The sequence below is a fragment of the Prunus mume genome, linkage group LG3 (genome assembly GCF_029339155.1).
Source record: "Prunus mume cultivar Tortuosa linkage group LG3, ASM2933915v1, whole genome shotgun sequence".
NCBI classification, from domain to species: Eukaryota; Viridiplantae; Streptophyta; class Magnoliopsida; order Rosales; family Rosaceae; genus Prunus; species Prunus mume.
Genome location: NC_142700.1, coordinates 11272568 through 11298764, shown reverse-complemented (window position 1 = coordinate 11298764; position 26197 = coordinate 11272568). Strand labels below are relative to the sequence as shown.

Sequence of the window (26197 nt, the reverse complement as noted above, 5' to 3'; positions counted from 1 at the left end):
TTGTTTTGCTATTCTCAACCAATCACATTTTATCATGTGAAAAAGTTACGCATGACAGAACATGATTTATTAGAAATAAGAAACAAGATTATTCCCGTTATATAGAAATTATTCTCCATCTTTTGGTTAGGATAAATAATAAATAAATTTGAAGACCACTTCTACGGCCCACTAGGGATGTATCATTCTGGAGCAGCCCATTACTAGGTTTGTAGCTAAAGGCTCCTGAGGCCCAGTGGCCTTACTGGGTTGTTTCTCAACTTTCTTTGAATAAATGTAATATTCTTGAATTTTAACATTACTGGATGAATAAATCATTTAAGATTTATAAATTTGTTAAATTTCCTTGTTCTTATAAGAATTTCTCATATTTCTCCGCATACAAATTCAAAATTTTTTATATTTTTATTTTATTTTATATTTAATTTTTTTATTTATACAAATGATATTTGAGAGGAAAGTGAATCAAATTGAAGACTTCGGATGTTAGATAAATGCTCTTAACCAATTGAGCTATAAGCCTATTTCTATTTTATTTCTTACTTCTATGATTGGTTACTCTTTTTTTTTTTTTGGTGGTAGAATACTTTAATTCCACACCTTAAACAAGTTTTTTTTTGTCATTCACACCTTAAACAAGATTTGAAGCCCATCTCATATGTTCTAAATGTTAATATATATATATATATATATAATACCACGTGGGAATAAATTATTGGTGAGCATATGGGAATAAATAAAATATTATTGGTGAACACATGGGAATAAATAAATATTTACTCATTCATTTGTTCCAATTTAATAAAGAGGGAATGAAAGTGCTTGAGGATCCATCTCACCGTTGAACTTCAAGCACCAACTTCTTTTCCAAAAGTAGGAGAATTTTCAAAAAATTTGTTGTCATGGAATCTACTAAAAAATATAAGTTCTAAATTAAAAATTCATCCATGCATTATGCAATTCTTCATTCTAACATTTTTACGAGTCGGGTTTAATAAGTTTTCCGTGTCCTGTCGAGGTTCATAAAAAAAATAATTGAAAGCAGAAAAAAAAAGTTGAAAAATCTGGAAGCTAATTAGTTTATAAAAATCGAAGTAAAACTCTTACTTAAAATTTACGGAAATGAATCTAGCTCTAATGCTAGCATTTATTCAATCAGAGCCAATGAATTTAGCCTTAAAAAAAACAAAACAAAACAAAACAGAAAATTCAATTTCAATCCCAAATGAAAATGGAACTGTACACCCGGAAAAACTGTAAGCAAAAACCAATGGCCTGCCAGTGGTTCCCTTCAATTATTCGATTACCATCACCAGTCTTCAACTCCAAGACAACAACAACAACTACAGCATAAACACTTCAAATCTCACCCACCCTTTCTCTTCTCTGACCTCAAATCCCAAAACCAGAGACACCGCCGTCGCCATGGAAGAAGAAGACCAACAAAACGCACAACAGAGAAGCTACTGGAGCAGATGGAGCAAACACGACTTTTTCCCAGAACCCACATTCCAAAACTTATCTTCATACAAAGATGCACTTTCCCACACTCCTTCTCGCCTCAAAGACCGTCTTCTCCACCGCTCTTCTGACTCCTTTGAGCTCCTTCAGCTCCCGAAACAGAGTGAGAATCGCATGAAGCGTTGCCTCACTTGGTGGGACTTGGTCTGGCTCGGCTTCGGCTCTGTTGTTGGTTCAGGCATTTTTGTAATCACTGGCGAGGCAACCCGTGACTATGCTGGGCCTTCCATTGTTCTCTCCTACGCCATCTCTGGTTTCTCTGCTTTGCTCTCAGTTTTGTGCTACACAGAGTTCGCTGTTGAAATCCCAGTTGCAGGCGGGTCCTTTTCGTACCTTCGAATCGAATTGGGGGACTTTGTGGCTTTCATAGCAGCTGGGAATATTCTGCTGGAGGCCCTTCTTGGTTCAGCTGGACTGGGTCGTTCTTGGTCCTCTTACTTTGCCAGCATGTTTAGGACTGATGACACTGACTTTCTTCGAATTCGGGTAAAATCTTTGCCTGATGGTTTTAATCTCTTAGACCCAATTGCCGTTGTGGTGCTTTTGGTTGCCAATAGTATTGCAATGAGCGGGACAAGGAGGACTTCTGTGTTGAATTGGATTGCTTCTATAGCTAGTGCTTTTATTATTGTGTTTATAATAATTGTTGGGTTTGTTCGTGGCAACACTGCAAATTTGACACCCTTTTTCCCAGAAGGAGCAGAGGGTTGTTTCAAGGCTGCAGCTATTGTGTTCTGGTCTTATACAGGTTTTGATATGGTTGCCAATATGGCTGAGGAAGCTAAGAAACCCTCAAGGGATATACCAGTAGGTTTGATTGGTTCTATGAGTTTGATCACAGTGGTTTATTGCTTGATGGCTTTGGCACTGAGCATGATGCAGAAATACACTGAAATTGATAGAGATGCCGCTTATTCGGTTGCTTTCGAAGCGATTGGCATGGATTGGGCTAAGTATTTAGTGAGTATATGTGCCCTCAAGGGAATGACTACAAGCCTGCTGGTTGGGTCTATGGGGCAAGCTAGGTATACCACTCAGATTGCAAGAGCTCATATGATTCCGCCCTGGTTTGCTTTGGTTCACCCGAAAACCGGAACCCCTATTTATGCTACTGTCATGGTGACCTTAGTTAGTGCAGTTGTAGCACTATTCACTAGTCTGGATGTGCTGTCCAGTGTCTTTTCTTTCAGTACGCTCTGCATTTTTATGTTTGTGGCTATTGCATTGCTTGTGAGGCGGTATTATGTTAAGGATGCGACACCAAAGAATGATTTGGTCAAATTTCTTATATGTTTGTTTATTATGATTGGTTCTTCTATTGGAATTTCAGTTCTTTGGAATGCAGACAAGCGGGGGTGGATTTGGTATGTAGTTTTTGGTGTTATTTGGTTATTGGGGACTTTGTGGATGGCATTCCTTCCAAAGCACCGAGTTCCCAAAGTTTGGGGGGTTCCGCTTGTTCCTTGGTTGCCTGCATTGTCAATTGGAATTAATGTTTTCCTCATTGGATCTCTGGGTTATGTTGCATTCTTGAGGTTTCTCATTTGCACTGCGGTTATGGTTGCCTACTATTTGCTAGTTGGTGTACATGCAACATATGATGTAGCTCACCAGTCTGAACAAGAATCTAAAACTGAAGAGGGAAATCAAAGTGCAAGTTAAGGGGTGATATGCTTGAGGTTTTTCATATGCAATGCAGTAATGGTTGCGTTGTATATGCAACATATGATTTGGCTCACCCGATTGAACAAGACTGGAGAACTGAAGAGACCAATTAAGGGGTCCTGAAGCAGGTAATCGACAATGCTTAGGTTTTTCCTTTTTTTTGGTCTTAATTAATGTTTAGGATACTGCTTAAGAGAATTTGTGAGTACAAATTGCTTTGGAATGTGTAGTTTGACAGACAATGTTTCACTTCCTCCGTCACTCAATATCATATTTCATATTCTTGTAGTTTCAAGTATAAATTTTCGGAACAAAGTGTTTCAAATAAGTTTTTCTTCAACCTAATTGAATTTGTCTTGCAAAAGAATGTACCCTTGTATTGCATCAGTTCATATTGTTCCACATAACATTCGACTTAAGTCAATTCCTTTTAAAGCATTTGGAATGAACATATTAGTAGTCACTGCAAGCACACTATCTTTATACATTTCCAAAAGTTACAGTTATGTCTGTGTCATGTCTGCGCTATTCTCATGATTATTATAGCTTATATACAAACTATTTGTAACTCTGTACCAGAAGATGGCATTTTCCTTAAAAATATACTTTGCAGAACAATTGGAATGATTCTCTTTCCATCCGGATACTCCACTTCGTATAGGTATGTTCCAATTTTATGTGCCGAGACTTTAGACAAAGAGGTGCAATTGATTCGCACAATGTAAAAACTTTCAATTGCTTGAATTAATGGGGTGTTTACTAATCAAGAATTGAAATTTTCATTAGAAATTGAATTCCACCTATGGAGGATTCATGCGTTTACTTCACATCAAGAAGTTGAAAAGTAAGTGGGGCTCACACAAAATTAGTATTCTAATTCCTAGAGAACTAACTTATTGGGAATTCATCTTTTCCAAATTTGTCCATATACTTTAACCTAACAACGAGGACATTTTAGTAATTAATATTACTCCTACCCTAATTCCATATGGTTTAGTAAATAACTTCAATAGGAATCCGGAATCTAACTCCCCTTAATACATATGGTTTAGTAAACAACTTCAATAGGATTCCAAAATCTAAATCTTCTAAATCCAACTCCTTCTCAATTCAATTCATCCTTAATTCAATTACGGATTAGTAAACATATCATAAGAGCAGTTTTAAGAATAGGTAGTGCAGAGCAGCCCATATCCAGGTTTTGGTGGACAAAGTAGACTTCTCTTTGACCAGGGTAGTAGGTATATGAAAAGTTAAGTAGGCAGCAGGAGGAGGAAAGGTCGTCCAGCTATCGTTCTTGCAAAAGAAATTCTAGTAGAAATGAGGCAAGGAAGACACTGGTGCGGCAGGTGAAGTGAACGGACTATGAAACAAGGATTTTTTTTTTTATTTTATTATTATTATTTATTTATTTATTTTAATTAAATGAAACAAGGATTTTAGGTAAAGTGAGAAGTAGATAAAATGCATGGCGTGAACACAAGGATTTTAGGTAAAGTGAGAAGCAGATAAAATGCAATGACTTGAAAGAGGAAACATAATGAAAATGATAGAAACATTACAGGGTTAGATATGCTTTATAGAATGATATATTAAAATTTATACATACCATAGCTCCTAGATGCATGGACGATTGACCGTAACACTTCTAAAAAGATACTCGTGTGTTAAGTAACTTCAGTTGCGTGGGTAGGAAATTGACACAAAATGGACTAGGACATGTTGATGACATTTTTTCTCAGAAGATGTAACAAGGATTCTGCTTCAATTAATGTCTCTACTTAGAAAATTTGCACGACAGATTATAAGGGCTCATGTAGACTTGTTTTGTGGTGGCTTTACTGGTTTGACAGCTGAATTGGGCTGCTGCATACTGGACAGGTTTTCTAGGTGCTGGGCCATTGCAGGTTTGTTTTGTTTTGTGGTTTCGGGCCTTCAGCCACACACAAAAAATAAATAAATAAAAACTTCTGTAAAGATCTGCCCAAGAGAATTACAAGTGGTCTGTAGAAGAAAAGAGGGCTCCTTCTAAAGAAAATAACCATTTTGTTCCTCTAGTTTGTGTGTTTTTTTAATCAAATTTATATAATTTTGATTTTTTGACCAGGTTTATGTAATTGCTAATTAGGTGAAACTTACAATCCAGGAAAAATTGAAAAATTCGTCAATTTCCTCTGAGAAAATAATGTTTTTTTTTTTTTTTTATTTTATAAATGCATTAGATCAGCTCCTTATGCATTAAGTTATAGTTCTTCATCCATTAACTCAGGTCTTTGCAACTTGGTCTAAATCTAATAATGGGAGACCGTGAAAGACAAGTTTAGAGCCTAATTTTTATGACACTCACACTCACATTATCATCTGATGTTATTAATTCACATGTTATAACATAAATGAACGACATATTAATAGTAACACATAGTAACGTGGCGGCCACACCGAAAGTTACTCCTAATTGAACACCCGAGGAGGCAGCATTTAAAATGTGTTGGACAAGACCTTGTTGACAAGGATGAAGGATTGGGTCTAAAGGGGCTTGATCAATATTCATATGCAGATATATATTGGCGAAAGTGCAGATAAATATATCAGTAGTCATCACGCGGCAATCAACTTCTCCTTTTTGACCACCCCTGCAGAGTTCAATTTGTCTCTGTCACACTCTCTCTCTCTCTCTCTCTGTGCATCTTCTTTGACCAATTAAGAAGAATCTTTGCATTATTTCAAATCGTTTACATAATTTCCAAGGCATGAGCAAACGAATATGTTATTTTCTATATTAATGCAAATAGATTTCATGAAGATATATTTATATTGTGAAACTTGGTCATATGCCAAAAGTAATATGCTTGGTGCACATATGGAATAAGATACATACATGTGCTGACTATGAAACAGCTTAGATATGACTAATTCCCGTCCATTTTTTCGTAAATCGTGCTCTCCTAGAAAATGACTGGGACATGACTAAAATAAAATTCTACATCAACTGTCTGTTTCATGCCAATTTCTTCTTGTTTCATTTCTCACCTTTTTTTTTTCTTTTTTTTTTCCCTCTCTTTTTTTGGCGCTTTAAAAGTACATAATTGTGGAAGAAGACGATGGTGAATGAACTCTTTCACTATATGCATTAAAGTACCTGCTCTAACACTAAAGTTATTTCTACTTGTCGTCTACCTTATAACTCTCAAATCCAAAGTTATAAACTATCTTCACGTATCGTCTACCTTATAACTGAAAATTTACTCTAAGAAAGATGATGAAATTGAAATAAAAACCTTCAAGAATTCAAAGATGCATTATTTTTTTTGTATTGAGTTCTATTCATGGTCAACTAACTTTGTTCATTATATTATTCTTCAACTTCAATCAAGAATCTTCCATTAGGACATAAACTAACTGATTATCAACTTTGTTCATTCATTTGTTATATCTTTATTCTTTTATATAATAATAATATTTCATAAACTAATTTTTAATATCGTATTTGAAGATTGACCAACGACCAATTTCCCTTTTTGACCATAAGCAGCCTGTGAACCTTTCTACCTAAAAACATAGCCATCTCAGTCTCTTTCTTTGTCAACTGAATTTCAATGAAAAGTGCACACGTGGCATGAAAATAGCACGTAGATTTTACACCCATTATGGTTCAAGCTTTTCCATGAGTATTGACTAGAGAGACATTAGTGACCCCCAAACCATTTTGGATCGTTTATTTAAAGAATTTCGTTTTCGTACATTATTTGGCGGGATATTATATACCTGCGGATATATCAGTCGGTCCTCCACACATACGATTCTGGTTCCACCTGTACATTAGTCGGCCCTATATAAATACTTTTTAATACAACTTGTAATTGACTTCCATTTCATGGGTTTCAAGTTTTTGCCTACTTCCCCAACTTATACTTCATTTTCTAGGTGATAATGATTTATTTGATCACATCTTATGATGAGGACAATGCTTTTCTCTTCGTCCACAAGAAAGAACTTATGTTTTTTTTTTATGTGGCTCAATCACAAAATGACATGCGTCATCTGACCTGGTTGGAATTGCCTTATTATACTCGTATCGTACGTAAACACGTCACAGACACTTCATTTATAGTGATCGAATACCTCATATGATGTGTACTAACCATTTATTTATACTCATCTAAGACATCATATGACATGCACATCATTGACCTTTCATTCACTCATCTAACACCTCATATGACGTGCACATCAACACAGCATTGACACGTATGTAACTCTAATCTAGCACGTACATCACCATGACGTGTTGGTACTTTTTTTTAATCTCTATCCAACACGTACTTTCTCGACACTTCTTTGACAATGTCACGTAACGTACTATCATAGTCTTTGACTTTTATCGAAGAGAAGTAAATGATATGAACAAAGGAAATAGAGCGAAATTTCTGATATTACAAGACACATTTGATTTGATTTGGTTCAATTACGGTTACTTGTAATTGCAAATCTCTCACACAATGATTTAGAATTTGGCCTATTGATGCTTGTTTCCTATTTTCAGAGGGGTCTTAATTTATTTCGAATTTTGAGTAATGTTTTTTTTCTCTGGAGTTATATAGAATTTTAAGATTTACATAATATACTGAAATTGTAGTCAGTCTCACAGTACCAATAGTTTGACAAAAGAACATTATTTTTCTTAAAATTTATTATATACGCGTTCGTATTCTGCCGCGTATCTATGTCGACACAGTCAAAAACTTTTGATTTATGTCTACATCAACCGAGTCAGCAGCACATGTTCACATGAGGAAATCTCACTGCACAAGAATTAAGTCTCCGCTAAAATGCATAAATATATATATATATTTATATATATGTAAGGCGGCAGCGGCAGCAGCAGCAACAACAGTAGCAACAGCATCAGGAAAAGATATAATTCAGTACAGAGAGAGAAACGTGAGCAAATAATTGTGCGAGAGATGTGATGGCATTGAAATTCCTCGTGTCATTTTCCACCCCTTAAAAATCTGATGGGTTTTTTTTTTAAAGGGAAGGAAGAAGCTTCATCCATAGAATAGGTCAAAGCTGAATCTTCTTAATTTCCTTGAACATGGGTCACATCAAAATTGCAGCACAGAGATGGATGAGCTGTTTTGTGTCCAAATTATCGTAATGTGGAAAAGCCTATAGTTTTGTGTTTCATTCTAGAACGCCCTCGTTCGTTGCATCTCTGTTCAAATAAACTAACAAATTATAAATTATTTTTTTTGAAGAAAAAGAAAGAGGGATTTTACTCTGTTTAATGTCTGCGATCATGATAAATAATTTTCTTCTTCACTTTTTATAGAGGACACCTTGATCTGTCTGCAGCAGAAGTACTAGGGACCCTAGTTTTAAGTACACTTGATCGACAAAGTAAATATTTCCTGGGATTCTGTATAGTACTAAAAGAGACCCATGTATAGTACGACTGTATAATTTCATCATTATGAGATTTAATGCAAGCGATAGTTTAAACTACATGAAAGGAATATTTCTCGCACATACACAACTATGATGTCACGAAGAATTTTAAACTTAAGATCTTCGGTTTGTAAATAAAGATCCTTTTCCACTAGGTTAGACCCCAGTGAACAATAGATTTTTAGTTATAATACAATTTAGTAGGATATTTAAATGGCCATTTGCACATTATTTAATTAATTATTTGCTTTGTTTTTATTCTGGTATATGCTCACATCATTTAGCACCGAAGGTCCTAAACTTGGCTACATTCATTCTTTGGTTCAGATCCATTCAAATTGTCATCCATCCAATGATGCAAGAAGAGGTCATTCAATGACCGAACAGGAGGTAGATGAATATAATTTGGATACTCCAGCCTGAAAATTTTGGGAAAACATCAAACACTCTTCAGACTTTAGAGACATGAAGAGGTGAGAAATGATAAAAGATAAGGAGAAAACTATCATCTCTCACTTATCCGATTTAAACACTTCTCTTAAATAAAATTGTTAAATGATATGGAGAATGATGCTATAACCGACTAACTTTTAAGTGAGTCTGTAATATCGTCACGTCATGATACACTCAAATTATGTTATTTATATATCACGTAATGATATTTCTGTATCCCACAATAATTTTTCTGGCCAATGACCACATCATTCTTAAACTTCATAATCAATTCATTAAACTCATTTGAAACAAGATTGGGTATATTTCAAAGAAATTAGCATATGGATGGAAGGAGATCCTGGGTGGGGAACATTACAATCCATCAATGATATGATAAGAAGCATCGGAAGTGAGTGAGTAGGAGAGATAATGAAAGCAAGCAAAGCGTGTTTCGGGGTGTGATGGGATATATCAGAGAGCGAGAGAGAGAGAGAGAGAGAGAGAGAGAGAGAGAGAGAGAGAGAGGTGGTCTTAGGAGGAGGACAAAATAGTAAATAGCAAAAGAAAAGCCAACCTGGCGTGCGACCCATAGTAGCATAACAACTGTGCTGCCAGTGCCACCACCAACAGAAACCCAAAAATAATAAGAAGAACAATATTGCGTACGTATACTAAGTTAGGTTAGTTAATCAAGATGGTGTATCTGCTTTCCTACACTGGAATTCCCATTCCGTACATTAGAACAGTTTAAAATATCGTTGTATCAAAATAATAATGATAATATATAACACGCGACCAAATAATTTAGAATTTTGTCAAAAATAATAATAGGTGTGTGTAGAAATACGACCGACAAAAATGAATGCGAATATTATGAGGCCGCGTCGCTCAGAAATAGAAGCTGACGGTCTCTTCGTGGGGCCTGTGGGGCTGCTTACAGGCCGTAGCAGATGCCTGGCGCTGCCTATTTCTGTCTTCCAAATTCCAAATCTTTTTGTAAGCACGCCTTTCAACTCCAGGCTGATCTTTGAACACGTATCTATATTCCATATGCTTTCTTTTTGTTCCGCAATTGGGACTTTGGGACGTGGGATCTAATTGTAAACAGAAAAACTAGTGGTAAAATTAGTCGCTTTTTAAATTCATAAAAATATACATTCGCATCTTTGAAGGAAACCCAAATTGCTTAATGCTGAAGTAAAATCGGGAACTAGGGCCGAAGAACAAAACCTTTAAAACTTTAAATTAGGAAGCTTGTAGTTCTAGTAGTTAATAATATATATCATATATGTACAAGAAGTTGAGTTTAGAGTCATTATTTTTGAATATTGTTTAAATGAGAGTCTATATTTGAGTTCTCCTCTTCTAACGTTGGTTGTATTAAAATAATGCTCGATAAAAAGGAAAAAACCTCATTTGTATGAGCTTCTAACTTCATCCATGTTTATCTTGAGCTTCTAATTTCACCCATGTTTATCTTGACCTATAGGTGCTTTTCAAAGGAGCTCTTTCGGTTAGTCTTATCACTTTATATAGATATATATATATAATTAAAAAAACAAAAGATAAATAGAAATATAATGTTGGTAGGGGTCACATGATAATTATCTTATGATCTTATCAGTGACAAATGAATAAAGTTTGGTTGTACATTCTATTTTTATTTATTTATTTAAATTTTGATACAATTGGGGACCAAACCCCCCAAACCCCAAATCCCAATTGTACAAACCTAGAAACAAGGTGATATGGACCTAACAACAACCACAAGTATATATATATATCATTATGCGGAGGTGAATATCAAATTTAAGATGACAACAATCTGTGAAAAAAACATTGCCCCAAATCCCAGTAAAAAGGGTTTTGAGAATGAGTATCTTTTTGGTAGTTGAAGTCCATCATAACCGTTTGTGATGGCCATCTCTTTCGCTTCACCTTTTTTGGGATAGTCACTTGACGTATCCTTGGAAGTTGATGCTAAAGTTCAAAGATTTTTCTTCCCAAAAAACGTCCCCACTAATCTTTTATTTTTTTAAAAATGAGTTCATAAGTTCTTTATTTTTGAAGAGGTAGTTAAAAAAAATCCAAATTCAAAACTGTAGAAAGCTTCTTAAAATAACTTTCCGGTTTTTTTAATACTGAAACTTAACTTACTACGAGCATGATTGAAAAATGAGAAATTGTAGATGTAGATTAGGAGAATAGTACATTGTCATTCATATACCATGTAATGTTTGTTGAATTTAACTTTTAAAATTCCCAATTTAGAATTTAAATATTAATAATTATGCACATTTTATAATTTGAGTATGTTCATAACATCACGCGGACATGCCACGTGATATTGATGTTCCATCAAGAGATTGCTTGGGGCATCTACCCTCTAGCTTGAAAGATAGGTAGCTAGGAGTTTAGATATGCTCACCCACTACCAATATTCTTCTTGTTCATTTTGGAAATACAATCTTTTTATATTTAAAGTTGTCTACAAAATTTAACCGGACGTGTTTTCCATATACTTTTCCAGATGAAATAAAGGAAAACATGTAATGCACGTTAAATAATTTTCCCAATATATATATATATATAAAGTAAAAGATAGAGAATGATAAAACATTTAAAATATCAGAAAATACATTTGGTTAATGTAAATATTAATAATTAAAATTATTAATTGAATGAGAATAATATGGTAAATTCACTCTTTTTTTATTTAAAAAATTAAAATTAAAAGAAAAATCAGATAATATATCATATTTTTATGGAACACAACTACCTATTATCTTTTTTAATTCTAAAATAAATTTATATAATAAAAAAAGCCTCTTATAAGCGCGGAAGTGCTTGCAGAAAGACTAATATAAATAAAAACGTGCGTATAGGAAGGCTAAGGAATATGGAGATAGTTTGCATGCAATCTTAAAAAACTGCAGTATTTAATAATGAAGCAGCCTTGTAAATTGCTCGAACAAAGAAAATAAATAAATTGACACGTAAGAAGATTTAGTGGAAGCATACAATGAAAGTAAGAGGCTCAAAATTGATCAATCTTATTATATTGAGTGGACATCCTGATTATGTTTTTGATCCACAAGAAGATTTGGATAATGCTCCATTACTTTTAAGGTTTTCTTTTTATACTTTAAGTTTGTTGATTAAGAGGCTTTATGTCGCAAGTTCGAATTCTATTTTTCTGTGTTAACCGGCTCAAAATTGATCAACCGTTAGCATGTAAAGACGTGGCCTCGTTATAGTAAGAAGAACAAGAACCAAAAACAAGAAAACATAAGGAAAAAAAAAGAAAAAAAAAGAAATAGAGGATAAATATTCAATGAATGTAGCGTACGTGTTCATTTTCCTTTTGATTTATAAATTGACTGTGATGTCCTTTTCAGGGGAGCAGTCAGAAAATAGTCACTACTCATAAGATCCTTTGGGACGGTGATGACTAGACCGGCCGTAGCATTTAAAAGGCTGCAGAGTAAAATAACAGTAAGTCATATATTTTATTCTTCAAATGTTTGTAAACTTTCTATTTTAAGGTCATATAAATAAATTTTCATTATAAAAAAAATTTCTTTTTCTTTTTCTGGAGTGTTTATTACATGAAGGTTCCAAGTCCTTTCTCTCTGCTCCCCTCTATAAATAGGCACGACCACTCAGCTCAAACTCAAAGGGCACCTCCAGTCAAGGCATATCAACTGTCTTCACATCTTCAAAAATTCTATCATCCATATCAACTTCTCTCATCTTTCAGCTTCTTCTCTCTTTTACCATAAACACACACACATACAAAGAGAAGAGCAAGAACAACTACTGCCACAATGGTGTTTGTGACTAAACTACCTACTGAAAACTTTTCTTATCCTAGAGGCAGCAAAGTCTCCAAATTCTTTGCTGGGATTCCTCTAATAGACCTTTCAAAACCAGACTCCAAACAGCTCATCGTCAGGGCTTGTGAGGAGTTTGGGTTCTTCAAGATCATCAACCATGGTGTTCCAATGGAATTCATTACCAGGTTGGAATCTGAGGCCATCAAATTCTTCTCCTTGCCACTTTCTGAGAAAGAAAAAGCAGGGCAACCTAATCCATTCGGATATGGTAACAAGTATATTGGGAAGAACGGTGATGTTGGTTGGGTGGAGTACCTTCTTCTAACAGCCAACACAGAATCCAATTCCCAGAGATTTTTATCAGTTTTTGGACAGAACCCAGAAGAGTTTTGGTATGCTATTCAAGCACAATCAATCAGAAGTTGGAAATTTTGGTTCTTTTTTCCTTTTCTTTTCATGTCAAGTTCTTGATAAAAAACATGTCTTCTTTTGTCCTTGCAGTTCTGCTTTGAATGATTATATATCAGCTGTGAAGAAAATGACATGTGAGATTCTTGAACTGATGGCTGAAGGATTAAAGATTCAACCGAGGAATGTGCTCAGCAAGCTTTTGATGGATGAACAGAGTGACTCTTACTTCAGGTTAAATCACTACCCACCATGCCCAGAGCTTCAAGATTTGAGTGCCAGAAATGTGATTGGATTTGGAGCGCACACAGACCCACAAATCATCTCTGTGCTGAGATCCAACAACACATCTGGCCTCCAAATTTCATTGAAAGATGGGAATTGGATTCCAGTCCCACCTGATCATAACTCCTTCTTCATCAATGTTGGTGACTCTTTGCAGGTACTGCTACTTTTTTTTTATTCTTTTGGCTTTAAAAAAAAAAAAACTGTTTAAATAAGTATAAGCAAAGATTCTAATTTGCAAATCAGTTTCCTGTAGAGGAAGATTCCTATTTCCATGTCAGTTCCCTATTACCATGGATAAGATATGAATATATATAAATATATTTGACTCAAAGAACATTCAACTGTTTAGTTTAGATAAACACCACATCCTTGTTTTTATCTTTTATTTATTTCTATTGGGTTTGTTCCAAGTTCTTCTGTTCTCTCTCTATCATTCGTATTAATCTAATGGGGGCCTTGGTGGGTTGGATTTGCAGGTTTTGACCAATGGGAGGTTCCAAAGTGTGAGGCACAGGGTTTTGGCCAATGGTTCAAAATCAAGAGTTTCAATGATTTATTTTGGGGGGCCACCCTTGAGTGAGAAAATAGCTCCACTGCAATCTGTCATGAAAGGAGAGGAGGAAAGCATGTACAAAGAGTTTACATGGGTTGAGTACAAAACCTCTTGTTACAACTCAAGACTGGCTGATAATAGGCTTGGAAACTTTGAGAGAATTGCAGCCTCATAAATCAGCTACCAGAAACAGAAAGAAAAAAAAGAGTCCTGCTTGTTTATTAGGTTAAGATCATAATTAGTTCATCAAGTTTTCCATAAATGGAATCCTCTCTGTTATATCTCTTCTGTTTTCCCCTTCCCCTACCAACTACTTCCATGTAAACTACCTTTCATCTTGAAATACAAACATGTTCATGCTTTTTTTTTTTTTTTTTGTTTAAAAAATAATCTATGAAAATAGGTGGGATTATTACTTTCTGATCAGTGTGGCCCCACAAGATATTTGTTCATCTTAATCTACAACTGTTGTTTCATAAAGCTTTTAATGATGTAAAAAGAATTATTGTACTCTATCAATCAACTTCGTACAAGGCTGTTGTCTCTCTCTCTCTTTCTTCTCTCCAATAATCAGGTCAATTAAGAATCATGGCCCCTCTTTGGTGGTGCACGCAAAAATCATTGACAAATTTTTTATTGGTCTAATCGATATGGTTTAGATAAGCAACAACTACATTCCTCAGTACAATGATTTTGATGTCAGTCCAACTCCTCAGTCCGAGTGCAAATCACCACCACCAATTACAACTCAACAGTCAAGAAGCTGTACCAGAATGTTCAAGTCCAGCTTGGTTGGAAAAAGACTTAATTTTGAACGCATTATACACAGGAATCTTTAATTTTTGAACTCACACTCACACTAATGATGTAGGCTATTGGTTTTATGGTTTTCTTTTCTTGGAAATGATTGGAGGCAGAGGTGGAGAGCTATTCACAGGCCTGAGGGGACCTTGTCCTCTCTATCTTCTCACCTCCTTTGCCAGATAGAGAGTACAGGCAATAGATAGCAGAAAAAATCCCACAATTTTAAGTTTGTGGCCCCCGAAACACCAAATCTACCTATATATGGTGAATGAGACGTAATAGTGACTTCACACAAACACATCCTCTAAAATAATATCTTGAATAAAATCTTGTGGTTCTTCAAACCACTCAACTTTGACTAACGATAACAAAGTCTTGATTAACTTATGTGTTAATAGATCCCCAATTATCGTATTATTATTGGTGGTTAATGAATATTAATCCGTGAGATAGATACTCATGTTGCATAGATGCAACGATTTAATTTACTTAACAAAAATTAGGCAACTCATGTTGCATTAATCCTAGCTACTTGAAAAACCTTTAAATAGTACAAGGGACTAAAGCCAAGGTTTGCAACCAAAGGCCCAGGAGATAAACAACCCAAATTGATAGTCAAGGTTCTGCTGCTAAGAGAATTTTGCAGCCCAGAATGAGGTGTGGTCCAATGATGCGCTACACTGTTTGAGCCTCTTTTTTAAAGGAAAGAAAAAGACCACGGTTAGAGCAAATGGTAGGTAAATATCTATTGACCAAAAAAGGTATGTAAAATACAATTTCTAAGTCTTAAAAGTCGAGAATGCATTTTATAAAGAGTGGTGATTTCCCCACTTCAATTTTATCCACTTACACTCCATTTTATGACTAGAAAAGGAGTAAGTGGATAAAATTGAAGTGGAGAAATCATTACCCTAAATCAAATTATTAAACAAACTCGTTGGACGAAAATAGAGATATAGTTGTCATTTACTACATAATGATTGACAATTAGAGAAATTTCTCTTGTAGAAAGTCTCTATGTTGTGTTTATAGTGTGTCAATCTGACAAGACATAACATTGTTTTAATGTGTGGTTCAAATTAAATAACAGTAAATACTGTAACGTAGACATCTAGCAATATAACAATCCTATTGGAGTGAATCATAATCTCAAAACTGTGACGGGTTTTGTGATTACCATAATGAGTAGGGTTTTGAACTAAAGCAAGGGTTGGATTGTAGGTATCAAGATAGGCACAAGTCTAGCATCTGGAAGAAGTTGATTGAGAGAGTACATTTGGGTGGAGAGTTTGGAGTTGAAGAGCATGCTTGCATTGTTGGCATACTCTGAGCATCCTCTCTGTATGCCCCCACCCAATGTCCTCTGTGAATCTGTGATGGCACACATCCAATTACTGGTACACTCATCACTCCAATTCTTATTGCCCCAAGTCCATAGAGTTCCTGTCCAGCCATTCAAACCCATTACAACGTTTCCCACAGAAAAAATAAATAGAATTTACAATGAAATTCCTAACTAATTAAGCTTCATAACCAAGCAATGGGGTGACAATTTGTATTAGTAGGTCATGTAATTCAACCTTAACTCGACATGTTTAATTAATCGTGTCAGATGACTCGACGTTAACCCAACCCAACTTGTTTATTAGATCAGTATATGCTGGGATATCATAATTGGCTCTCCTGAATGGTGTGGAAAAATATGTATTTGCAATGTCATTACTTCCTGAGCACACCAGGAATATGCTTATTGACAGTATAATCTCTGTTTTGTTTTCTCCAACTGCTGCCTTTATCTTTCTGACGTAACTTTTGAACATCTCTAGTTGATCGGACATTGATAACACAGACTGTTATTTCAATGGAAAGAAAAGGATTAAATAAGATACATTGATTCTTTTGTAAGAAAAGCAGAATTCTATAAACCAAAACCATACCATTAATTTAGCAGTGAGAGGATCATATCCTGAACCACATTAGGCAAAACTTACACCAGTGAGGAATTCTTGGAGCTGAAGATTTGGACTGAGATAAGCTGGCAAGAGCTCCTTGACCCCAAATCTTTCAGCTGGAAAAAAAAGAAAAAAGAAAGAAAGACAATTAGTCTCTATTTTAAAAAAAGTGTATAGAGGTTATGTATGTGACACATACACACACCGAGAGACTTTAAAAAAAAAAAAAAAAGAGTAGCATGCCATCACTTAATTAAGTGTTACATTTACGTTACCGACGAAATCTGAGGGACCTATCCATTGCTAAACCTTCTGGTTGGTTTTCTTTCGACGAAATCCCTGCCACAACAGAAACACAAAAGTGTAGCAAGAGGTAGCCACACTTTGAAAAGATTGCGTGACTTCTGTTTATAGTTTATGCCATGTTGGCCTAACTTACTAAAAATTCAAAGGGCCTCTCCTACGCATGGTCTAAAATATCGAGGATATTGACAGAATATCATAGACATTATCGTTTTTACGAATTACGGATATTTTGAAATGTATCCATGCACATATCGTATAAATATCGAGAATATCGACATTGATAATTTCGCTCACACTTCAGCAATATTTTGTTACAATATCGCTAAAATATCGAAAATATCGATGTAATGAAAAAAAAAGAAGGGAAAAAAACACAAAGGGGATTTAAGGCATTTCCTCTTGTAAAATTAGTCGTTCTTGGTTTGCTTTGTATCGTGGTGTCCAAGTGGTAAGTTCTATTTTCTTCTGAATATTGAGACATGGATAGGCAAGGAATGATGGACCTTACATTTCTTACTTTGACAAAGTTCACACATATATATCACACGTATATCATTTGATGACTACTCTTCACAATACACTTACTTTACACATAGAGATGATGAAGATAGTGAAAATTTTGAACCTCATAGGAACTCTATGTGGTACTAAGTCACTTATGTATCTTACCATGCAATTTATCAAATGTAAAATATTGTAGTAAATCATTATATATAAATGATTGTGGTGTGTTTAATCTTCTTTTATTAATTACTACATATTTTCTACACTTACAGTGTTTGTCAGCTCGCTATATAATCAACTTAAATTAGTTAAATCCATCATGCAATGCATTTCCTTCCAATTTTTTGTGATAAACTAATAGATCATTGACAAAATAAGCATCCTCCAAAGTTTCAATGAAAATTTCAAAGTTTTTCTTACAATTTCCGTGGTTTTTATTCAGTTTTTATCGATATCGATAATATCCTGATATTTCCATTGAAATTTCCGTGTTTTTGGACTACTGATATTCCGATATCACCGATATTTTAGACCTTGCTCCTACATCAGTAATAAATTGAATTGTACAATATAATTACTTAATCGTTAGTACAAATACAAAACAAACCCAACTAAATGATGTGACCTGGCTTATAAAATCTTCTTGGTAAGAACTGGGATTTGTTAGCTGATCTATCATGCGTAGAGAGAAAAAAAAATTATCAAACTTGGGAATCATATAACTTTGATTTGGGCCGTTCACGTTAGTTGCCCCCTCAGTGTGTTTTTGTGGGCTTTACCCAACTCACCTGAAAATAAATTTCACAAACCCAATAAACATATTTTCTTTTGACAAAATGATAGGATGTTTACAATCAAATTTAGGTTAATTAGTTCGTTCCAGCTCGAGGTTATGGGTATGTTATGGCGTTAGTGGTTAGAGTAGCTAATCTTCCCTAGAATTTTCTTCCATAAAAAAAATTTAGGTTAATTAGTTTACTTTAGCAAAAGCATATATATATATATATATATATATTAATGCTGATCATGATAAAGGCAAAGCTACATATAGGACACCAAATAATGTCGATCCATACGATACATGTTTGTAATGTATTTTCGGGGAAGAAAAAGAGCATCCAATCATCCCAAGAAATTTTCAACCAGGATTTTGCAATTTCAAAAAGGTTTTATGGAAATTTCTGCTCGTGTTATGCATGTAATCAAATTTCAACATGGGTTGGCTGAGTTTGTAATTCATGCAAACCCAGAGGGTGCTTCTCAGCAGAAACCCCAGAGACCTTCTTGGCCCACCAGAGTTTTTCCCATATTTTAACTGTGTTTTATGTGCATAATTCATGTTGCATGCACCTCAGAAATGATATCCAAACTATCGAAGTTTCACAAGAAGCATGAGTTATTGCTCTGGAAACTTCTAGACATATGAGGCCGCAACTCCTATAAATATCTAACATAAGGGTTAAAATGATAAGATGTTCATGTGAATTCAAACTTTCTATATCCGACTATGAGTGCAGGGCCATCAGACACACACCGTTTGACACATCTATCCAATCGAATCATGTTGATATCAATTTCTTGTAGATGAGCTCTTAATTATAGTTGCCTTGCCACATCTATATTTTATGGCTGTATAACCTATCTCTCCCCTTGAGTGACCACACAGAAGCTCTATAGTTGAAAGGTACGTATAATACATCACCAAATAGTATACGACGAAACAAGTATAATACTATATACGGAATATTGCAGCTAAGTTAGTAGTTATCATTTGGGTGCATGAGGCAGGCCATGATGTCACCAAACAAGGCTGTATCTCTAAAGAGGATAATTACATTGAAGAATGTGGACCACTAGATGGATTACACGTAGCTGCTCTTTGGAAAATAACCCTAAAGATTTGGATATAGTCTACTAATATCATAAGAAAATAAAATGCCAACATCAGTCAAGCACAGAAACGTGAAATTTTTTCCACTCATTAATGAGTGTGACTCTCACTCGAAAATCCCGCAACCATTTGCAGCTAAAAATTGTCCAGGCGCCTAGACGACTGACGGTAGCACGACTCTGATTTCAGGATTGGGGACCGCGATTTCTACTCTCGACACGTAGCCAACCTAATGTCTGCTTCCCTCCAAAGGCATTGGAAAATTTGGGGCCTTCAAACGTTTCGGCGGAAAGCAGTTCTTGGCCCTGTGCAGTGAGTCCAATGCACACCGAATTATTTGATTGCTTTTGACACACACTCTAGAGGCCCTGTGGACCACTATAGAATCTCCAAGGTGCGGGCATGAGAGCTGCAGCTTCAAAATCTTCTATTTGGTAGAATCGATCCCAAAATGTATTCTGTTGGGCTGTTGCATGCCTAGTCAACATATCTTTCATCCTTATGCATGTTGTTGAGTGCCTTCTTCATTATTCTGACACGAAATAATTTATATGACGGGCTTAAGAAAATAGTTTTACTATATGAGGACAAAGTCAACTCGTTTGATCATATTAAGACTTCAATCCTCTCGAGAAAGTTCTAGACCTTTTTTTTTAAAAATTTTAAAATTAAGAAAGTTCTAGACCTTAATTATTATTATTATTATTTTTTTTTACAATAGAAAGTTCTTAGACCTTAGAATAGATAATTGGAACTTAAAAAGAGGAAGAAGAAAAAGAGAGAGAGTGAGTTTAAAAGACATGACTCTTTGATGATTTTGATTGAAACCATATATAGAGTGAGTTTATGACTTCAGTTCCCAAGGGTGCATAGATTAATCGAAGAGGAAATCTTGTACTCACCAGTTCAAACATTTCTGTGCTCTCATCATCCCTCACCAGTACTGTGGCTTACATATATACGATGTTTTGGCCACTCGGCTGCTCACCAAATTACCCATTAAATTACTAATTTCATTGTTGGGTTCTATTTGAGCACGTAGAGCTTCTCCAGCTGAAATCCTGGGTAGCTTCTAATCCAGCGAGTTTCTTGTGAAGTTTAGTACACAAGTTTTTAAATTATATTGCTCGCTAGCTTGCTACCTAACTGCCTCTCTGGAAACTTCTAGATATATAGTCAAAGCTGCAGGGTCATGGTGAATTGGTGGTGATGATGGCAGCATTTAGCAGTCATCATATAAATCTAGCTAGTCATCTTTTTACGTAAATAGCAACACAAGCAGACACTCTTTTTTGTATTTTGTAGCCCCAATCTTTGAACTTGGAATATCCTTTAAATAAATTTTTTTTTTTAAAAAAAAAGCTATCTTGATGAGTCCCTGCCTGGAAACCAGTGGAAACCCTCTAATTTATTAGCATATTCCAACTATATTCCCTCATCATCTTCTGATTATGAACGCACAATAAATATTTCTTAGATTATCTCAGTTATGATCATGACCGATCACGATTATAATAATACTTAATAATCATATTAATATGTTCACCAAATGATATGTCAATACACATGTTATACATATGTATATAGTTGGTGAGAAAAACTGTGGAAAAATAAATAATTTGGTATGTGTACTACTCAAAGTAGACCTAAATATAAAGGAAATCGAGTGTTGTATTTTATCTTAGTGAAAACTGACCAGATTCAGGAAACTGATTTGGTCCTTTTCTTATACCTAAGGACTATTGACTATGTGAGTTTGGTATGTGTGGTTTTCATGGGGACTTTCTTTGGAAAGGGTGGGTCTTTGGGAAATTTGGTATAATCAAATTAGTAGGCAATCTTTTTTTAACAATTTTAACTTACCTACTGCATGCCTACTTGAGAGAGAGAGAGAGAGAGAGAGAGAGAGAGAGAGAGAGTCCAGGTCAAGAAAAAGGTAATTCTCTTCTCATAGGGATAAGAATTTGGATACGTACGCATGTATATATGCAGAATTATCAACGTGATAATGAAATACTAATATGGTAGTGGTTATGGTCAAGACCGAGTACAAAATTGATGTGTAGAAATTAATTAAGTAATGAAAAGTATTGAAAACAAATTGTGGAGTTAGAGTATATGAAGTCAAGTGTGATTGTGTTGTGATTTGACTCACCATTTGGTATGAAGTTTGGGAGTCAGAAAATAACGTTGGTACAAAAATCGGACCGATTACCAGAATGTGGGCGACGGGTCACAAAGCAACCATTGGGTTGTTGGGTTTCATGTGTTTAAGTCAAATTGCGTGTTACTTATTTCTTTAGCGTTTTTTATTTGATAATATTTTGTCAAAGGCAAAACAAATGCACATGAATCTCCGGAAAAAAGAAAAGAAAAAAGATAATCGAACATTCATGTATACGTGAATATGCACCACGTACGTACGCTGCAATAGAGACTGGGCAAATGTTTTGTTTATATTTTTAAGGGCAAATTAAATCCTTCTCTTTTGGTTCGACCGCAAATGAGAGCTTGCTAAGGTAGCTACACATTTTACTAATAATGAAAGAAAGAAGAAAACGACTGGTAACTACTAGTACCTTCCACTACGAGTAAGTGAAACGTGGCAATGTGATGGATGTCGAAAGGAGGAGCATCTACTTTTAGTAATAAAGAAAAATGATTGTTAGTTCCCCTACTTTCCACAGATTGTGACCTTTCATTTTGCTTCTTCAACGTACCAACTTATATCATTTCTCACAATATTATTATTATTGCGCAAAGCCAAACCCACGAAGCACTACTTCTTCAACAAAAAAGTTTTGATCAATTCAAGGGTGTTCGTAAGCTTTGATTCTAGTGTCAAAACGTGTCCAAGGTAGAGTTTGGGAAAATCTTTTTGATGATTTGTTAGTTGAATACACACCTGCATCATTTTGAATCGATTTGATTCATGCACATAGGTGCGTGAGGAGAATGTTCTAGCGTCAACGTTGATGTTTTAGGAGAATGGTTTGTACAACTTGTGGGCGTTATTACATATTGTATCTTATAAAATATAAATTCGTCACATGTAGATTAATAAAATCGTGTAATCTTATAAAAATGTGAAAGCATATGAACTTTATAGCCTCCTTTTGCTATATGTCATCATTGACAAAGTTACTAATTTCGTTCATCATTTAGAACTTAGGACTAAAATCCAAAGTTTGACCTCCGTTCAAAATTTAAAAATTTAATCCTAAACCCTAGGGCTCGTTTAATAACCATTTGAATTTTAGTTTTTAGTTTTTATTTTTTGTGCTAGAGTATAGAAAAAAAAGAGGGAGAATGGAAGTGGGAATGAGAGTGAAGATGGGATTGAGAGGGAAGATGAGAGGAGAGGATAAGATGGAGGATTAACAAAAGTGAAAACAAAAACTAAAAACTGAAATATATTTCAAACTGTTTTCACTTTCAAGATTTTGTTTTTACTTTTGTTACTCATCCTTCTCATCCTCCCCTCTCATCTTCTCCTCTGAATCTCATCCTCATTCCCATTCTCACTCTCATTTTCCTCTATACTTTAACACAAAAAAAGAAAACTAAAAACTAAAATTGAATTAATGGTTATCAAACTGGCCCTAAAACTTTTAAACTACAATTCTACAGCTTAATTAAATAAACCCTGAAGTTAGGCATGAAATCATAAAACACCCTACATGGAAAAAGAAGAAGAAAAAAAGCCAAAAAAGAAAAAAAAGAATACAAGTGAGAAGTAATTATAAAAACTCCGATAAAACAATATGATAAGATAAGATATGTCGAATTCAAACCTTGTCGGCTCTCCTCACTGCAACGTGCCAAGACACTTAAAAAAGAACGAATCACAAATCTGCCAAGTGTCAAAATCTCTAAAGATGATGAGAAATTAAAGGATCGATTTACAAAGAAGCATAAATTATGGCCATTACGAGTTTGCACTTTCATTGTCAAAAGTTCTTCATCAAAGGAAGGTGACTGGCCGCTAAGAGATAGTTTTATGATTTTATTTTCACGAGCAGTGTCGGGATAATGGACGAAACATACGGAATGAAAGGAACAATGACAAGGAAACCTAAGACGAATAATATATATATATATATGTGATATGAGCAGAGCAGTTGAAGGCTTTGTCCTGCGTTATATCACATGCCTGTCGACATAATTACAGGACGATAACATGCATGGATGTATGGCGATCAGAGCTGGGATTTGTTTTGCCTCTTCGTAACTGACAAAGCCAATGCTTTCATTTTGAGAATACAATGGTGACCGTGAGATTAGAGCAAGTTATTTTGTGCGATATCTTTCTATATATATATATATACACATATACATTGCCAATTAATAAGGACAATGACCTTAAGACCTTAAGGGCTCGTTGGTGGCAAGGAAGGATTGGATATAGCTAAGCACGCCAGATTTAAAGCATGTTGAATGAAGAAATGTTGTCCAAGTTGAAGGTATAAGATGGATTATTCATGAAGGATACTTATCTCATATAATCCCCACAAAATGGATATCTACACCTTATAACTTATTCCTTCTAATTTCCGAAAATGAAAAATCATTTACTCCTACCATCATTCTCTCCTTCAACATACCTTAATATAGTGAGTTATCCAATACAATCCAATAATAGGCACCAAACAAGCCCTAAAAGTTTGATTGAATTACACATAATCCGATCCATGTTAATTTTCACCTCCAACCACCTGACTATGATTATGGATCCAATCACTTATAATTTGCCGTGTTCATTTTAGTAAGAGAAGTAATTCAATGTACCTGTTGATTAGGTGACTTTTTTCTTAGAGCTACCCCTCAGTACTAGTGTCACCTATGAAATCTGTCATGGCAAGAGTTTACTATCTATAGCTCATCCTCTTGAGCTTTTGCCAAATTATAGGGCTTGTTAATTTTTGACATATAAAGTGACTGAACTAGATTCTTATGTGGATATAGTTTTTTCTTTTATTGAGTGAACCAAAAGAAATCCCTTGGCTACATGAAAAGCCTATGTTTTCAACCCAAGAAAGGCCTAGGGGAAGGGGAATGATAAAAACCGTTGATTCTAGATGCATAATGCACGTTCATCCTCTCCCTCCCCACTCAAAGAGACTTGACATGACAAACACCAACTCAAATGGGACACAAGAAGTACCTACTCAAGCACATACCCTTTTTTTTTTTTCTAAAGCCTATATTCTTTGGATCCCAAGAGAAAGGAGAGGCATCAAATCAAATGGGTACTAGCTAAGCCTAGCTACAAGTATTATCCTTTCTTTGATAATGTAGATGTCATAGATGGAGTGTATAATGTAGCCATTTGCAAGGGGGAGGATCAATGGCTCCCAATCAAGATCATGTGACATGTGTTCATTCAACTACGTACATAAAAGACATTGCTTCTCACTATAAAAACAAAACAAGACCATGACTTGGAAGAAGAACTAGATAAGACCACGCATGCCCTACATACCGATCACCCACAATCCAGGCACATTAATGAACAGAAAAGCCCATATCCTCCATCCCGAGAGCCTCTAAATTTTTTGCAGAAGAAACCCTCTTGGTTATGAAGGTTGTTTCCAAGCACCCAAAGCACTCAACTCATACGAGAAAGAAAGCTTCCCCAATATTATTGAGTTTCATATTCATCATAACCCACCCACAACTTTTGTTTTTATGAAAAAGTCAAAGACTCGAGCAAATTGCTTGAGCTCTCAGTGCTATCATCTCATCAAAACATCCCATCACTTTTTACCTCCTCTCGACGACCTTTGAAATTACTTACTTTTAAAGCATCATTGTTATTGTGGAGATTATGCAGCAAAATCATTTGTGTATGCAACAATTTTTATGTGGAAAACCTTAATACATTACTCTCAAAAGTCACCCTATGGTCGACAAGCTTTGCAAAGTTGACTAAAAATATCCACACCCAACTGAGATATTGATAGTTTCATTTAAAATATCTCACTGTTTGAATTATTTTGCTAGTGTCTTGCTGATATGATGCTTCTTGCTGCAATTGATTGGTTACTGAACCTAACATTTACCAAGCTACCAATCACAAATTGCCACCATCTTTTACAACAGCAATGCAATTTGCGAGAAAGTATCCAATCAATCAACCTTTGATGCTACAATTGTGTGCCCCAATCTCTTTTCCTAATGCTTAAACAGGAAATAATGAGAGGCCTATTGTAGGTATATCCACTCAATTGCAATTTCAACCCTTCTTTCAGTCTCTGCATTGGATGCTCATAATTGGCTCATTCTAGTTCAGTCTTCTTGATTAAAGCCTAATGAAGTTGATTAGTGATAGCTCAACACATTTAACATGATTATCTCACTCAAGACTCTTTCATTTTGACCTTTTTGGCATTTGCTTGTTTTTTAATCCAACATCATGTTTCAACATTCCGATCCGTGGAAATTCACATTGAATACAAACACAATCCAATCACCGTAATAAATTTATACCCTCGTAGAGTAGAATAAGCGCGTAAACAGGATGCTAGTGTGTATGCAAAATAAGGTATAAACTACAAAATTCCAGCATGTACAAGAGAAAACAGAG

At 35.0% G+C, this 26197-nt stretch overlaps 2 protein-coding genes and 1 pseudogene across 2 annotated transcripts; 2 read left to right on the top strand and 1 right to left on the bottom strand.

Annotated features, from left to right (window-relative positions):
• Positions 1 to 1207: 1207 nt before the first annotated feature.
• CAT8 (cationic amino acid transporter 8) lies at positions 1208 to 3474 on the top strand. The gene has a single exon (XM_089049243.1). The coding sequence runs from the start codon at positions 1426 to 1428 to the stop codon at positions 3181 to 3183; it is 1758 nt and encodes a 585-aa protein (XP_088905369.1). The 5' UTR covers positions 1208 to 1425; the 3' UTR covers positions 3184 to 3474.
• Positions 3475 to 12749: 9275 nt separating this feature from the next.
• Positions 12750 to 14517, top strand: LOC103325827 (gibberellin 2-beta-dioxygenase 1-like). Its single transcript, XM_008228016.2, has 3 exons — positions 12750 to 13297; positions 13407 to 13755; positions 14078 to 14517. Exons 1-3 carry the CDS (start codon positions 12897 to 12899, stop codon positions 14327 to 14329), a joined length of 1002 nt encoding a protein of 333 aa, XP_008226238.1. The 5' UTR covers positions 12750 to 12896; the 3' UTR covers positions 14330 to 14517.
• Positions 14518 to 16037: 1520 nt separating this feature from the next.
• LOC107880670 (GDSL esterase/lipase EXL3-like) lies at positions 16038 to 17494 on the bottom strand (annotated as a pseudogene).
• Positions 17495 to 26197: the final 8703 nt, after the last annotated feature.